Source organism: Salvelinus fontinalis, chromosome 31 (genome assembly GCF_029448725.1).
Source record: "Salvelinus fontinalis isolate EN_2023a chromosome 31, ASM2944872v1, whole genome shotgun sequence".
NCBI classification, from domain to species: Eukaryota; Metazoa; Chordata; class Actinopteri; order Salmoniformes; family Salmonidae; genus Salvelinus; species Salvelinus fontinalis.
In genome coordinates this window covers 46,303,485-46,319,605 of record NC_074695.1, presented here as the reverse complement: position 1 = coordinate 46,319,605, position 16,121 = coordinate 46,303,485, and the positions used below count along the sequence as shown (strand labels likewise).

At 47.6% G+C, this 16,121-nt stretch overlaps 1 protein-coding gene across 1 annotated transcript in view; it reads left to right on the top strand.

Moving 5' to 3' along the window:
- The window catches only part of LOC129830395 (bone morphogenetic protein 7-like), a 49,838-nt gene that overhangs the window by 32,309 nt on the left and 1,408 nt on the right, over nucleotides 1-16,121 (top strand). Inside the window, exons 3-7 of the mRNA XM_055892945.1 lie at nucleotides 11,057-11,205; nucleotides 12,736-12,942; nucleotides 14,031-14,107; nucleotides 15,419-15,529; nucleotides 15,729-16,121. The exon at nucleotides 15,729-16,121 is cut by the window's right edge and continues 1,408 nt beyond it. Of these exons, the coding sequence (XP_055748920.1) occupies nucleotides 11,057-11,205; nucleotides 12,736-12,942; nucleotides 14,031-14,107; nucleotides 15,419-15,529; nucleotides 15,729-15,878 (694 nt within the window). The 3' untranslated portion in view covers nucleotides 15,879-16,121. The remainder of the gene's footprint in view (nucleotides 1-11,056; nucleotides 11,206-12,735; nucleotides 12,943-14,030; nucleotides 14,108-15,418; nucleotides 15,530-15,728) is intronic.

The window sequence follows — 16,121 nt, the reverse complement described above, 5'->3', positions numbered from 1 at the left end:
GGGGGAAGACGAACGGGGGCGCGAAGAAAAGGCTTGACACAAGAGACATGGAAGACAGGGTGGACGCGACGAAGATGTCGCGGAAGAAGCAGTCGCACAGCGACAGGATTGACGACCTGAGAGACACGGAACGGACCAATGAACCGCGGAGTCAACTTGCGAGAAGCTGTCGTAAGGGGAAGGTTACGAGTGGAAAGCCACACTCTCTGACCGCGACAATACCTAGGACTCTTAATCCTACGTTTATTGGCGGCTCTCACAGTCTGCGCCCTGTAACGGCAAAGTGCAGACCTGACCCTCCTCCAAGTGCGCTCACAACGTTGGACAAAAGCCTGAGCGGAGGGAACGCTGGACTCGGCGAGCTGGGACGAGAACAGAGGAGGCTGGTAACCAAGACTACTCTGAAACGGAGATAGCCCGGTAGCAGACGAAGGAAGCGAGTTGTGAGCGTACTCAGCCCAGGGGAGCTGTTCTGCCCAAGACGCAGGGTTTCGAAACGAAAGGCTGCGTAATATGCGACCAATCGACTGATTGGCCCTTTCTGCTTGACCGTTAGACTGGGGATGAAACCCGGAAGAGAGACTGACGGAAGCACCAATCAAACGACAGAACTCCCTCCAAAACTGTGACGTGAATTGCGGGCCTCTGTCTGAAACGGCGTCTAACGGGAGACCATGAATTCTGAACACATTCTCAATGATGATTTGTGCCGTCTCCTTAGCGGAAGGAAGCTTAGCGAGGGGAATGAAATGTGCCGCCTTAGAGAACCTATCGATAACCGTAAGAATCACAGTCTTCCCCGCAGACGAAGGCAGACCAGTAATAAAGTCTAAGGCGATGTGAGACCATGGTCGAGAAGGAATGGGAAGCGGTCTGAGACGACCGGCAGGAGGAGAGTTACCTGACTTAGTCTGCGCGCAGTCCGAACAAGCAGCCACGAAACGGCGCGTGTCCCGCTCCTGAGTAGGCCACCAAAACCGCTGGCGAATAGAAGCAAGCGTACCCCGAACGCCGGGGTGGCCAGCTAACTTGGCAGAATGAGCCCACTGAAGAACAGCCAGACGAGTAGAGACAGGAACAAACAGAAGGTTACTAGGACAAGCGCGCGGCGACGCAGTGTGAGTGAGTGCTTGCTTTACCTGTCTCTCAATTCCCCAGACAGTCAACCCGACAACACGCCCTTCAGGGAGAATCCCCTCGGGGTCGGTAGAAACCACAGAAGAACTAAAGAGACGGGATAAGGGATCAGGCTTGGTGTTCTTATCTCCCGGGCGATAGGAAATCACGAACTCGAAACGAGCGAAAAACAACGCCCAACGAGCTTGACGTGCATTAAGTCGTTTGGCAGAACGGATGTACTCAAGGTTCTTATGGTCAGTCCAAACGACAAAAGGAACGGTCGCCCCCTCCAACCACTGTCGCCATTCGCCTATGGCTAAGCGGATAGCGAGCAGTTCGCGGTTACCCACATCATAGTTGCGTTCCGATGGCGACAGGCGATGAGAAAAGTAAGCGCAAGGATGAACCTTATCGTCAGACTGGAAGCGCTGGGACAGAATGGCTCCCACGCCCACCTCTGAAGCGTCAACCTCGACAATGAATTGTTTAGTGACGTCAGGAGTAACAAGGATAGGGGCGGATGTAAAACGCTTCTTGAGGAGATCAAAAGCTCCCTGGGCGGAACCGGACCACTTAAAGCAAGTCTTGACAGAAGTCAGAGCTGTGAGAGGGGCAGCCACTTGACCGAAATTACGAATGAAACGCCGATAGAAATTCGCGAAACCGAGAAAGCGCTGCAACTCGACACGTGACTTAGGAACGGGCCAATCGCTGACAGCCTGGACCTTAGCGGGATCCATCTGAATGCCCTCAGCGGAAATAACAGAACCGAGAAAAGTGACAGAGGAGACATGAAAGGCGCACTTCTCAGCCTTCACGTAGAGACAATTCTCTAAAAGGCGCTGGAGTACACGTCGAACGTGCTGAACATGAATCTCGAGTGACGGTGAAAAAATCAGGATATCGTCAAGGTAAACGAAAACAAAGATGTTCAGCATGTCTCTCAGTACATCATTAACTAATGCCTGAAAGACAGCTGGAGCATTAGAGAGACCGAACGGCAGAACCCGGTATTCAAAATGCCCTAACGGAGTGTTAAACGCCGTTTTCCACTCGTCCCCCTCTCTGATGCGTACGAGATGGTAAGCGTTACGAAGGTCCAACTTAGTAAAGAACCTGGCTCCCTGCAGCATCTCGAAGGCTGACGACATAAGGGGAAGCGGATAACGATTCTTAACCGTTATGTCATTCAGCCCTCGATAATCCACGCAGGGGCGCAGAGTACCGTCCTTCTTCTTAACAAAGAAAAACCCCGCTCCGGCGGGAGAGGAAGAAGGCACCACGGTACCGGCGTCGAGAGAAACAGACAGATAATCCTCGAGAGCCTTACGTTCGGGAGCTGACAGAGAGTATAGTCTACCCCGAGGGGGAGTGGTCCCCGGAAGGAGATCAATACAACAATCATACGACCGGTGAGGAGGAAGAGAGTTGGCTCTGGACCGACTGAAGACCGTGCGTAGATCATGATATTCCTCCGGCACTCCTGTCAAATCACCAGGTTCCTCCTGAGTAGAGGGGACAGAAGAAACAGGAGGGATAGCAGACATTAAACACTTCACATGACAAGAAACGTTCCAGGATAGGATAGAATTACTAGACCAATTAATAGAAGGATTATGACATACTAGCCATTGATGACCCAAAACAACAGGTGTAAAAGGTGAACGAAAAATCAAAAAGGAAATGGTCTCACTGTGGTTACCAGATACTGTAAGGGTTAAAGGTAGTGTCTCACATCTGATACTGGGGAGAGAACTACCATCTAAGGCGAACATGGGCGTGGGCCTCCCTAACTGTCTGAGAGGAATGTCATGTTTCCGAGCCCATGCTTCGTCCATAAAACAACCCTCAGCCCCAGAGTCTATCAAGGCACTGCAGGAAGCAGCCGAACCGGACCAGCGTAGATGGACCGACAAGGTAGTACAGGATCTTGATGGAGAGACCTGAGTAGTAGCGCTCACCAGTAGCCCTCCGCTTACTGATGAGCTCTGGCTTTTACTGGACATGACATGACAAAATGTCCAGCAGAACCGCAATAGAGGCAAAGGCGGTTGGTGATTCTCCGTTCCCTCTCCTTAGTCGAGATGCGAATACCTCCCAGCTGCATGGGCTCAGTCTCTGAGCCGATGGGAGGAGATGGTTGAGATGCGGAGAGGGGAAACACCGTAAACGCGAGCTCTCTTCCACGAGCTCGGTGACGAAGATCTACCCGTCGTTCTATACGGATGGCGAGTGCAATCAAAGAGTCCACGCTGGAAGGAACCTCCCGGGAGAGAATCTCATCCTTAACCCCAGCGTGAAGTCCCTCCAGAAAACGAGCGAGCAACGCCGGCTCGTTCCAGTCACTGGATGCAGCAAGAGTGCGAAACTCTATAGAGTAATCCGTTATGGATCGATCACCTTGACATAGGGAAGCCAGGACCCTGGAAGCCTCCTTCCCAAAAACAGAACGATCAAAAACGCGTATCATCTCCTCCTTAAAGTTCTGATAAACGTTAGAACACTCAGCCCTTGCCTCCCAGATAGCTGTGCCCCACTCCCGAGCCCGACCAGTAAGGAGCGATATGACGTAAGCGATCCGAGCTCTCTCTTCTGAGTATGTGTTGGGCTGGAGAGAGAACACAATATCACACTGGGTGAGAAAGGAGCGACACTCAGTGGGCTGCCCAGAGTAACAAGGTGGGTTATTAACCCTAGGTTCCGGAGACTTGGAAGACCAGGAAGTAGCTGGTGGCACGAGACGAAGACTCTGAAACTGTCCAGAGAGATCGGAGACATGAGCGGCCAGGGTCTCAACGGCATGACGAGCAGCAGACAATTCCTGCTCGTGTCTGCCGAGCATTGCTCCCTGGATCTCGATGGCAGTCTTGCGAGAATCCGTAGTCGCTGGGTCCATTCTTGGTCGGATTCTTCTGTTATGCTGATGAAGGAGGACCCAAAAGCGACGTAATAGAAACAGAGTCTTTATTCCAGTCTTAAACAAACTATGATTCTCCTGGATATTATCAAAGGTAAATCCAAAACAGGAAACTGAAAACCTCTCGTCAGTAGAGAGGAACGACTGGAGACGCGACCACAGACTGCAGGTTGCTTCAGGAAGGCACAGACCGTAGCTGACATAGACACCTGCTCACACGCAGCATCTGACAAAGGCAAAAACACGACAGGGCGGAACAAGGACACAGAACAGCAAACCTCAAACAAGAATCCGACAAGGACAGAAGCGGAAAACAGAGGGAGAAATAGGAACTCTAATCAGAGGGCAAAATAGGGGACAGGTGTGAAAGAGTAAATGAGGTCGTTAGGAGAATGAGAAACAGCTGGGAGCAGGAACGGAACGATAGAGAGAGAGAGCGGGAGAGGGAGAGAGGGAGGGGAAGAGAGAGGGATAGAAAGAGGGAAAGAACCTAATAAGACCAGCAGAGGGAAGCACAGGGACAAGACATGATGATCAAAGACAAAACATGACAGTCTGAACCAGAGCTCTATGACACACTGTCCCCTCTGTCAGTAGAACAACCCTGGTCTGGGAGGAATGAATGGATACATGAAGAAGAAAGGATATAATATCAGAAAGGAAAATGAGGAGAGAAAGAGAAAAACATCCCACAGAACAGTGGTAGTTAGTTGGACAAGGATTTAAGGGAGTAGGAGACACGGAAATGATTTGCTCTTATGTGTGTTTCTCTCTCTCTCTCGATCTATCTATCTCTTTCTATGCCTCTCTTGCTCTCTCTCACTCTCTATGCCTCTCTCTCCGCCTCTCTCTCTGCCTCTCTCTCTCTCAATTCAATTTATTGGCATGGGAAACACATGTTAACATTGCCAAAGCAAGTGAAGTAGCTAATAAACAAAAGTGAAATAAACAATACAAATTAACAGTAAACATGACACTCATAGACTTTCCAAAAGAATGAAAACATTTCAAATGTCATATTGTGTCTATATACAGTGTTGTGACGATGTGCAAATAATTAAAGTACAAAAGGGAAAATAAATAAACATAAATATGGTTTGTATTTACAATGGTGTTTGTTCTTCACAGGTTGCCCTTTTCTTGTGGCAACAGGTCACAAATCTTGCTGCTGTGATGGCACACTGTGGTATTTTAACCAATAGATATGGAAGAGTATCAAAATTGGGTTTGTTTTCAAATTCTTTGTGGATCTGTGTAATCTGAGGGAAATATGTGTCTCTAATATGGTCATACATTGGGCAGGAGGTTAGGAAGTGCAGCTCAGTTTCCACCTCATTTTGTGGGCAGTGAGCACATAGCCTGTCTTCTCTTGAGATCCAGGTCTGCCTACGGTGGCCTTTCTCAATAGCAAGGCTATGCTCATTGAGTCTGTACATAGTCAAAGCTTTACTTAAGTTTGGGTCAGTCACAGTGGTCAGGTATTCTGCCACTGTGTACTCTCTGTTTAGGGCCAAATAGCATTCTAGTTTGCTCAGTTTTTTTGTTAATTCTTTCCAATATGTCAAGTAATTATATTTTAGTTTTCTCATGATTTGGTTTGGTCTAATTGTGTTGCTCTCCCGGGGCTCTGTGGGGTCTGTTTGTGTTTGTGAACAGAGTCCCAGGACCAGCTTGCTTAGGGGACTCTTCTCCAGGTTCATCTCTCTGTAGGTGATGGCTTTGTTATGGAATTTTCGGGAATCACTTCCTTTTAGGTGTGATTTAGACCAAAATGCAGCGTTGTGATAAGACATGATTTTTAATAAACAAAACAGAAAACACGACGAACACTTGAATAATTACAAAACAACAAAACGACGTAGACAGACCTGGACGACGAACTTACATGAAACACGAAGAACGCATGAACAGGAAAACTGACTACATAAAACGAACAAACAAACAAAACCGAAACAGTCCCGTGTGGCGTAACATACACTGACACAGGAGACAACCACCCACAACAAACAATGTGAAAACACCTACCTTAATATGGCTCTCAATCAGAGGAAATGAAAACCACCTGCCTCTAATTGAGAGCCATATCAGGTCACCCTTAAACCAACATAGAAACACATAACATAGACTACCCACCCAAACCCACGCCCTGACCGTCAAACACATACAAAATAACAGAAAACCGGCCAGGAACGTGACACAGAGGATATTTTTGCAGAATTCTGCATGCAGTCTCAATTTGGTGTTTGTCCCGTTTTGTGAATTCCTGGTTGGTGAGCGGACCCCAGACAACCATAAAGGGCAATGGGTTCTATAATTGATTCAAGTATTTTTAGACAGATCCTAATTGATACATCAAATTTAATGTTCCTTTTGATGGCATAGAAGGCCTTTCATGCCTTGTCTCTCAGCTTGTTCGCAGCTTTGTGGAAGTTACCTGTGATGCTGATGTTTAGGCCGAGGTATGTATAGTTTTGTGTGTGCTCTAGTGCTGTGGTTCCCAAACTTTCTATAGTCCCGTACTCCTTCAAACATTCAGCCTTCAGCTGCGTACCCCCTTTTGCACCAGGGTCAGCGCACTCTCAAATTTTGTTTTTTGGCATCATTGTAAGCCTGCCACACACACACACTATACGATGCATTTATTAAACATAAGAATGAGTGTGAGTTTTTGTCACAACCCGGCTCGTGGGAAGTGACAGAGAGCTCTTATAGGACCAGGACACAAATAATAATATAATAATAATCAATTATTTTGCTCTTTATTTAACCATCTTACTAATAAAACCTTATTTGTTCATCAAAAATGGTGAATAACTCACCACAGGTTAATGAGAAGGGTGTGCTTGAAAGGATGCACATAACTCTGCAATGTTGGGTTGTATTGGAGAGAGTCTCAGTCTTAAATCATTTTCCACACACAGTCTGTGCCTGTATTTAGTTTTCATGCTAGTGAGGGCCGAGAATCCACTCTCGCATATGTACGTGGTTGCAAAGGGTATCCGTGTCTTAACAGCGCGATTTGCCAAGGCAGGATACTCTGAGCGCAGCCCTATCCAGAAATCTGGCAGTGGCTTCTGAATGAATTAAATGTTCACAGAACCGCTTGTTGCAATTTGATGAGGCTCTCTTGTTCAGATATCGGTAAGTGGGCTGGAGGCAGGGCATCAAATGGATAACGAATCCAGTTGTTTGTGTTGTGTGTTTCGGGAAAGTACCTGCATAATTCCGCACCCAACTCACTCAGGTGCTTCGCTATATCACATTTGACATTGTCCGTAAACTAGAGTTAATTTGCACACAAAATATCATACAATGATGGAAAGAACTGTGTGTTGTCCTTGTTAATGCAGACAGAGAAGAGCTCCAAAAACCTCTTAAGGATCAGACCCTTTTTTTCAAATTTAGCCTAAAATGACATACCCAAATCTAACTGCCTGTAGCTCAGGAACTGAAGCAAGGATATGCATATTCTTGATACCATTTAAAAGGAAACACTTTGAAGTTTGTGGAAATGTGAAATTAATGTAGGAGAATATAACACGTTAGATCTGTTAAAAGATAATACAAAGAGTAAATAATTTTTTTCCCCCCCACCATCTTTGAAATGCAAGAGAAAAGGCCATTATCTGACTTAGGACTCTAGTTGCAATTTAGATTTTGGCCACTAGATGGCAGCAGTGTATGTGCAAATTGTTAGACTGATCCAATGAACCATTGCATTTCTGTTCAAAATGTTGTATCAAGTCTGCCAAAATGTGCCTAATTGGTTAATATATACATTTTCAAGTACAAACCTGTTCAATCTCTTCAAATAATAGCATAGTATGTTTTCACTGTAATAGCTACTGTAAATTGGACAGTGCAGTTAGATTAACCAGAATTTAAGCTTTCTGCCCATATAAGATATGCCTTTGTCCTGGGAAATGTTCTTGTTACTTACAACGGCATGCTAATCACATTAGCGCACGTTAGCTCAACCGTCCTGAGGGTGGGACACCGATCTTGTAGATCCTTAAGAGGTTTTAATCATAGCCTCCATTTTGTCCCGCACATTGAATATAGTTGCAGAGAGTCCCTGCAATCCTAGATTCAGATCATTCAGGCGAAAAAAAAACATAACCCAGACAGGCCAGTCGTATGAGAAACTCGTCATCATGCAAGTGGTCAGGCAAGTGAAAATGATGGTCAGTAAAGAAAACTTTAAGCTCGTCTCTCAATTCAAAAAAGACGTGTCAATACTTTGACCCTTGATAACCAGCGCACTTCTGTATGTTGTAAAAGCTTTACCTGGTCGCTGCCCATATCATTGCATTATGCAGAAAATACATGAGAGTTCAGGGGCCTTGCTTTAACAAAGTTAACCATTTTCACTGTAGTGTCCAAAACGTCTTTCAAGCTGTCAGGCATTCCCTTGGTAGCAAGAGCCTCTCGGTGGATGCTGCAGTGTACCCAAGTGGCGTCGGGAGCAACTATGCACACGCGTTACCACTCCACTATGTCTCCCTGTCATGGCTTTTGTGCCATCAGTACAGATACCAACACATCTTGACCACCAAAGTCCATTTGATGTCACAAAGCTGTCCAGTACTTAAAAAAAATCCTCTCCTGTTGTCCTGGTTTCCAATGAATTGCAGAATAGGATGTCTTCCTTAATTGACCCCCTATAAACGTAATGGACATATACCAGGAGCTGTGCCAGTCCCGCCACGTCTGTTGACTCATCCAGCTGTAATACATTGAATTCACTTGCTTGTATGCGAAGCAGTAATTGTTTCAAAACATCTCCTGCCATGTCACTGATGCGCTGTGAAACAGGGTTGTTTGATGAAGGCGTTTGTCACGCCAATGCCCGCTCTCCCTCTCTGGCGCTCGAGGGTGCCAGGCTGCTCTTCATTACGCACACCTGTTACCATCATTACGCACAGCAGCGCTCATTGGACCCGCCTGGACTCCTTCATGTTGTTGATTGCCCGTCTATAATTGTCTGCTCCCCCATTTGTTCCCTGTGTCAGCATTGATGGCATTATTTCGTCCCCTGTCCAGATGCTGTTCCTGTCCTGCTTCATTTCTGTTGTTTAATAAATGTTCTCTCTGTACCTGCTTCCTGCCTCCAGCGTCGATCCTTACAGCATTGCTTTTTCCCCCAGCATTGTCGCAGCCATATCCACGGCAGCAGGTATAATTAAGTCCTCCACAATAGTATGGGGCTTGCCTGTCCTAGCAACTCAGTAGAGCACCATGTAAGATGCTTTTAGCCCCTTCTTATTAATGGAATTTGTTGCTTTTATACATGTCTTACTACTCGAAAGTCGTCTTAATTCTCGCTCCAAAAACTCCAGCGGCTTATTTTTCAAATTGTCATGTTTTGTTTCTAAATATCTGCGCAAGAGTGAAGGTTTCATTGAGTTGTGAGATAGTACTTTTGCACATATAACACACTGTGGCTGAGGAAAGATACTACTCCCAATATAAGGGAACCCCAAATCAATGTAGTTCTCATCATATTTGCGCTTCTTCGATGGTTCAACGCCCCTGTCGGTGCTTTCCCGGGTAAGGGGGCAGTAGTTCTTCAGCTGCATCAGATTTACAACTGTCAGTGTCCATGCTAGCTGGGCTAACAACATGATGCTGACATTGGATGTGCTCGTGGAAGCTGAACAACTTGTGTCGTTGACAGGTGCAGGTATAGTACTGCTGGTAGTACTTCCCCAGTTTGGGAATAGCTGCTCTCGCCAATTCGTTTATATATATATTTTGAAGAGGGTGTGGCTTAAGCTGCATCCCTGTCTCACCCCACAGCCCTGTGGAAAGAAATATGGGTGTTTTTAGCCAATTTTAACCACACACTTGTTGTTGTTTGAGTACATGGATTTGATAATGTTGTATGTTTTTCCCCCAACACCACTTTCCATCAATTTGTATAACAGACCATCATGCCAATTTGAGATGAAAGCTTTTTGGAAAGCAACAAAGCATGAGAAGACTTTGCCTTTGTTTTGGTTTGTTTGTTTGTCAATTAGGGTGTGCAGGCTGAATACGTGGTCTGTCGTACTGTAATTTGGTAAAAAGCCAATTTGGCATTTGCTCACTACATTGTTTTCACTGAGGAAATGTACGAGTCTCTCTCTCTCTCTCTCTTTCTCTCTCTCTCTCTCTCTCTCTCTCTCTCTCTCTCTCTCTCTCTCTCTCTCTGCCTCTCTTTCTTTGCCTCTCTCTCTCTCTTACTCTCTCGCTCTCCCTTGTTCTCGGTTTCTTTCTCTGTCTCGCTCGCTCTCTCTTTCTTGCTCTCTCTTTCTCTCTCCCTGTCTCTCTCTGCCTCTCTCTCTCTTTCTCTCTGCCTCTCTCTCTCTCTCTCTCTCTGCCTCTCTTTCTTTGCCTCTCTCTCTCTCTCTCTCTCTCTCTCTCTTACTCTCTCGCTCTCCCTTGTTCTCGGTTTCTTTCTCTGTCTCGCAAGCTCTCTCTTTCTTGCTCTCTCTTTCTCTCTCCCTGTCTCTCTCTGCCTCTCTCTCTCTCCCTCACTCTCTGTTTCTTTCACTGCCTCTCTCTCTCTGCCTCTCTCTCTTTCTCTCTGCCTCTCTCTCTCTCTCCCTCCCTCGTTCTCTCTTTCTTTCACTGCCTCTCTCTCTCTCTCTCTTTCTCTCTGCCTCTCTCTCTCTCTCCCTCATTCTCTGTTTCTTTCTCTGCCTCTCCCTCTCTCTGGCGCTCCCCCTTAATTCCAGTGTGTGATGGACAGTGTTCAGTATGCAGTCGTTTATAAAGCCATTATTGTCAATTAAGGAAATGAAGTGTTCCCCTGGGCCTCACCATCTGGACCCCTCCCTCCCTCTCTTTCTCCCTCTCTTTCTCTATCGCCCCGATCGCTCGTCTCCTCAGTTCCATGCTTCACTCGCTTCACCTCACACAATCACACGTCCTTTCTAAGTATGCAGGCTTGTGTGTGAGTGTGTGCCTTTGTCTGTGTGTTTGCCTGTGTGATTGTCTGTGTGTTTTTACTCATGCGTGTGTGTGTTTCTCCTCCAGGGAGTCAGACCTGTTTCTGTTGGACTCGAGGGTCATCTGGGCGGCTGAGGACGGCTGGCTGGTGTTTGACTTGACAGTGACCAGTAACCAATGGGTCTTGAACCCTGGACACAACCTGGGCCTGCAGCTGGCTCTGGAGAGCACTGACGGTGAGTAGAGTGTCTTAGAAGCAGGTCCAGCACCCAGAGGGAGCTCTCTAAATCACAACAACTGTATGAGGGTTCAAACCCAATAGGCACATGGGCCCATAGCGTCTGAGTACTGATCTAGGATCAGGTCCCCCAAAAAGATGTTGCAGGAAGCTTACTCCATTATTCAATGTTTTTTTTTTTTGTATTATTTTCACTGCGTCAGGGATAGGGTTCCCGAAACGTCTGTGTACGCTATCCCTGAAGCAGTGCAAATGATTCAAAACGTTAAATAACGAAGTGAGCCTCCTGCGACATCTTTTTGTGTGTGAACCCGTTACACCTCTCTGTTTGTCTGGATTCATTTAAGGACACGGGACCGCATGAACAGTATGACCTCAGTGCATACCAATGTCACATGCTCCACCAGCACACAGCACAGAAGCAGAACACATCGATAGAGAATACAGGCCTTCGTGACTTAACATCATTCACTCTACCCTCATCGTCATTACGAGCCATTCAGAAGAGATTAAAAAACAAACAGCATGCAGAGTGGATATATTGCGACTGAGGACATATCAGGATGGCAGGATGCAGCTCGTCGACATACGACAACAGCAGCAGCAGCATCAACAGCAGCAGCAGCATCATTAGTAGCACAGCATGACAGTGTTTCTGGGGAGACTGCTATCTCAGTGATGATAGCAGGATGTTAGGTTGAGAGAAACAGATACAGTCTCATGTTAGGGACTGTGTGTGCGTATGTCTTTGTGTGTGTGCGTGTGTTGGGAGGGAGTATGGGCAGGCGTGTGCTGACAGGCGCGTGGGATGTCCTGTTGCCGTGGGCTGCTGGCAACCTGAGTTTACCTCGGCACCATCATCACAGGCACATTCCTCTGAGTGAACATCGCACGCACGCACGCACGCACGCACGCACGCACGCACGCACACACACACACACAACACACACACACACCCGAGACACAGTCAGATCCATTGGGAGAGTGTTTCTCTTTGATGTGTGGTACTACTTTGGTTCTTGACATTTCCAAGGTCTAAACTAGGAGTGAACGAGAGAGAGAGAGAGAGAGAGAGAGAGAGAGAATTTAGGAAGGAATTTCGGGAGGAAAACCTCATATTTAGGAAAACATCCATTTTGGGATTACACAGACAGAAGAAATGGTTCTCATTAGAGACTGAGTGGACCACACACACTTTAGATACACAGTCACACACACATAGTCACACACACATAGTCACACACACACATAGTCACACATAGTCACACAGTCACACACACACACATAATACATGTAAACATTTCATTGGACGGTGTAAACCATGTGTATCCTGTACATACGACTAATACTACTTCAAACGTGAAACACACACACACACACACACACACACACACACACACACACACACACACACACACACACACACACACACACACACACACACACACACACACACACACACACACACACACACACACACACACAGGCAATGTCTCTGACCCTCTGTCCACTGTGTCTCTCCCTGCAGGTGTGAGTGTGAACCCGCGGTTGGCAGGGCTGATCGGCCGCAGTGGTCCTCAGAATAAACAGCCCTTCATGGTGGCCTTCTTCAAAGCCACCGAGGTGCACCTGCGCAGCATCCGCTCAGCACCAGGGGGCGCCAAACAGCGCAACCCCAACCGCTCCAAAGGGGCCAACAAGGGCCAGGAGGCACTCCGAGTGGCCAACATTGCAGGTAGGGACTGGGGGATGAGGGGTAAGGGAAGCTTAGGGAATGCAGTGAAGTGCAGTTGTGATATGTTGGTCGATTCTGGTGTAGTGATGGCTGGCTCCAGGTGAAATGAGAGACAGATGGAGGCCAGAGCTATTGCTGTCTAATACAGCCTCCTTACCAGAATTCTCCACATATCTCCAAGGGCCAACAAACACGCACACACATACACACACAACTCTCACACACACACACACGCGCACGCACACACATACACACACAACTCACACACGTTTCCCCCCTCCAAACCACTCCGAGAATGCCTTTTTTCTGAACCTCCCGTGACAGAGTGTACATAGTTCATAGGGGCCTTACGGTGTGAGGTGTGAGAGCGCTTTGTTTATGCAGAGCTCTGAAACGTTACACCATAATGCCTGGGCTTCAAATAGCTGGCGTGTTTATTTACACGAGCCGTACGGAGTGGACAGACAGGGCCAAGAACCCGACATGAAGCGAAGGCAGGACCCGTGTTTGTGGCAGAGTACATCTGCACTGTGTGTGAGGGGGGGGGGGGGGGGGGGGGGGGGGGGGGGGCTGGACCAGCCCAGCACACATGGGCCAAATGGGCCTGTTTGGAAGTCTCTTTTTAAGAGTTGATGAGAACCAGTCGTTCATGATCATTCCCAACCCGAACATCTGGGACAAACGTATGTTCAACAGGGTTACCAGAGGGAGGGAGGGACGGAGGGAGAGAATGGAAAAGAGAGGGGAAAGAACGGAGTGGTGAAAGAGATGGGTGCAGGCTCTTTTACATTTACATTTACATTTAAGTCATTTAGCAGACGCTCTTATCCAGAGCGACTTACAAATTGGTGCATTCACCTTATGACATCCAGTGGAACAGCCACTTTACAATCTTTTGTCCCCTCTCCCATGTGTGCTATGCCGCGGAAGCCGCAAAGGATACAGAAGGCACAGGGTCAAGGTCCCTAAACCTTGAAGGTTTAAGCCTATAAAACATAGACTGATTCCGTGTAGAGTAAGGTTCTATGTTTCCGTGCAATAACGTTGACCATGTTTACACCCCTCTTTCTCTCTCTCCACCCCCCCAGAGAACAGCAGTGCTGACCAGAAGCAGGCGTGTAAGAAACACGAGCTCTACGTCAGCTTCAGGGATCTGGGGTGGCAGGTACCGAGGGCACCCCACACATTCCTCTATTTCCCTCCCTTCGCTTCCTCTCCTTTTCTTTCATCCCCCCTCCCCCACTATCTCTCCTTTTCTTTCATCCCCCCCTCCCTCACTATCTCTCCTTTTCTTTCATCCCCCCTCCCTCACTATCTCTCCTTTTCTTTCACCCCCCCTCTCTCACTATCTCTCCTTTTCTTTCACCTCCCCTCCCTCACTATCTCTCCTTTTCTTTCACCCCCCCCTCCCTCACTATCTCTCCTTTTCTTTCATCCCCCCTCCCTCACTATCTCTCCTTTTCTTTCATCCCCCCTCCCTCACTAACTCTCCTTTTCTTTCATCCCCCCTCCCTCACTATCTCCCCTTTTCTTTCACCCCCCTCCCTCACTATCTCTCCTTTTCTTTCATCCCCCCTCCCTCACTATCTCTCCTTTTCTTTCATCCCCCCTCCCTCACTATCTCTCCTTTTCTTTCACCCCCCCCTCCCTCACTATCTCTAATTTTCTTTCATCCCCCCTCCCTCACTATCTCTCCTTTTCTTTCACCCCACCCCTCCCTCACTATCTCTTCTTTTCTTTCACCCCCCCTCCCTCACTATCTCTCATTTTCTTTCATCCCCCCCCTCCCTCACTATCTCTCCCTTTCTTTCACGCCCCCTCCCTCACTATCTCTCATTTTCTTTCATCCCCCCCTCCCTCACTATCTCTCCTTTTCTTTCACCCCCCCCTCCCTCACTATCTCTCCTTTTCTTTCATCCCCCCCTCCCTCACTATCTCTCCTTTTCTTTCACCCCCCCTCCCTCACTATCTCTCCTTTTCTTTCATCCCCCTACCTCACTATATCTCCTTTTCTTCCATCCCCCCTCCCTCACTATCTCTCCTTTTCTTCTCACTCTCTTGCCTTTATCTCTTTCTCACTACTATTTTTCTCCCTGTCCTCCCTAACGTCTTTTCTTAGCAGAGACCTAAATCCAACGTGATTTACAGGGCTCAATGTTGTCCATGATGTCCACTTCAACAGCTGGGTAAACAGTAGGGTATGCTAAGGAGAGGTGCATACTTATTGCCTTACTAAGGCTCCACGGTAAAAAAAAAATGCACAGTTAGTTCAGAGTTTAGAACCAGGAAGCTTGTTGTTACTACCACCATGACTACCGTGGAAAGTATCGCATGCTGATTACACACTCACATGGAGGATAACAGTGTGCCTCTCTTTCTCTCTTTATCTGCCGTCTCTCTCTTTTTCTCCCTTTATTTCCCTGCCCTCTCTCTCTCTCTCTCTCTCTCTCTCTCTCTCCCTCCCTCCCTCTCTCAGGACTGGATCATAGCTCCAGAAGGCTATGCAGCGTACTACTGTGAGGGAGAGTGCGCATTCCCTCTCAACTCCTATATGAACGCCACAAACCATGCCATCGTGCAGACACTAGTGAGCAGCTAAGAACAATCGTTACTTTCCATTATCATTTGTGTCATTCATGCGGTCAATGTACCAGAGAGCATCCACACAAAGACAAATGCATTGACGTGCTATCATATCTTCATTGAGTTCTTTTCACTTGATGTTGTCTCCCTCACTCCAACCCCCACCTTTCTACTCCCCATCCGTGTCCCCCCTCCCTGTGCAGGTCCACCTAATAAACCCCGACACCATTCCTAAGCCCTGCTGTGCCCCCACCCAGCTCCACGCCATCTCGGTGCTCTACTTTGACGACAGCTCCAACGTCATCCTCAAGAAGTACCGCAACATGGTGGTCAGAGCCTGTGGCTGCCATTAGACTGCAGCCAACCTCTCAACACACACACACACACACACACTCACGCACGCACACATCTAAATATCCCTCAACGCAGGTCACTTTCATCGAGACTCGAGACTTTCTTCCCCAGATTCACCTGAATATACACATGAACGGACTACATTTCCCAGAGTGCCTTGCTGAGCTCCTGGACGGGAACTACATGAGGACCGGGCAGACAATCATGCTTATTGAGTTCAACCGGGAACACACACACATACT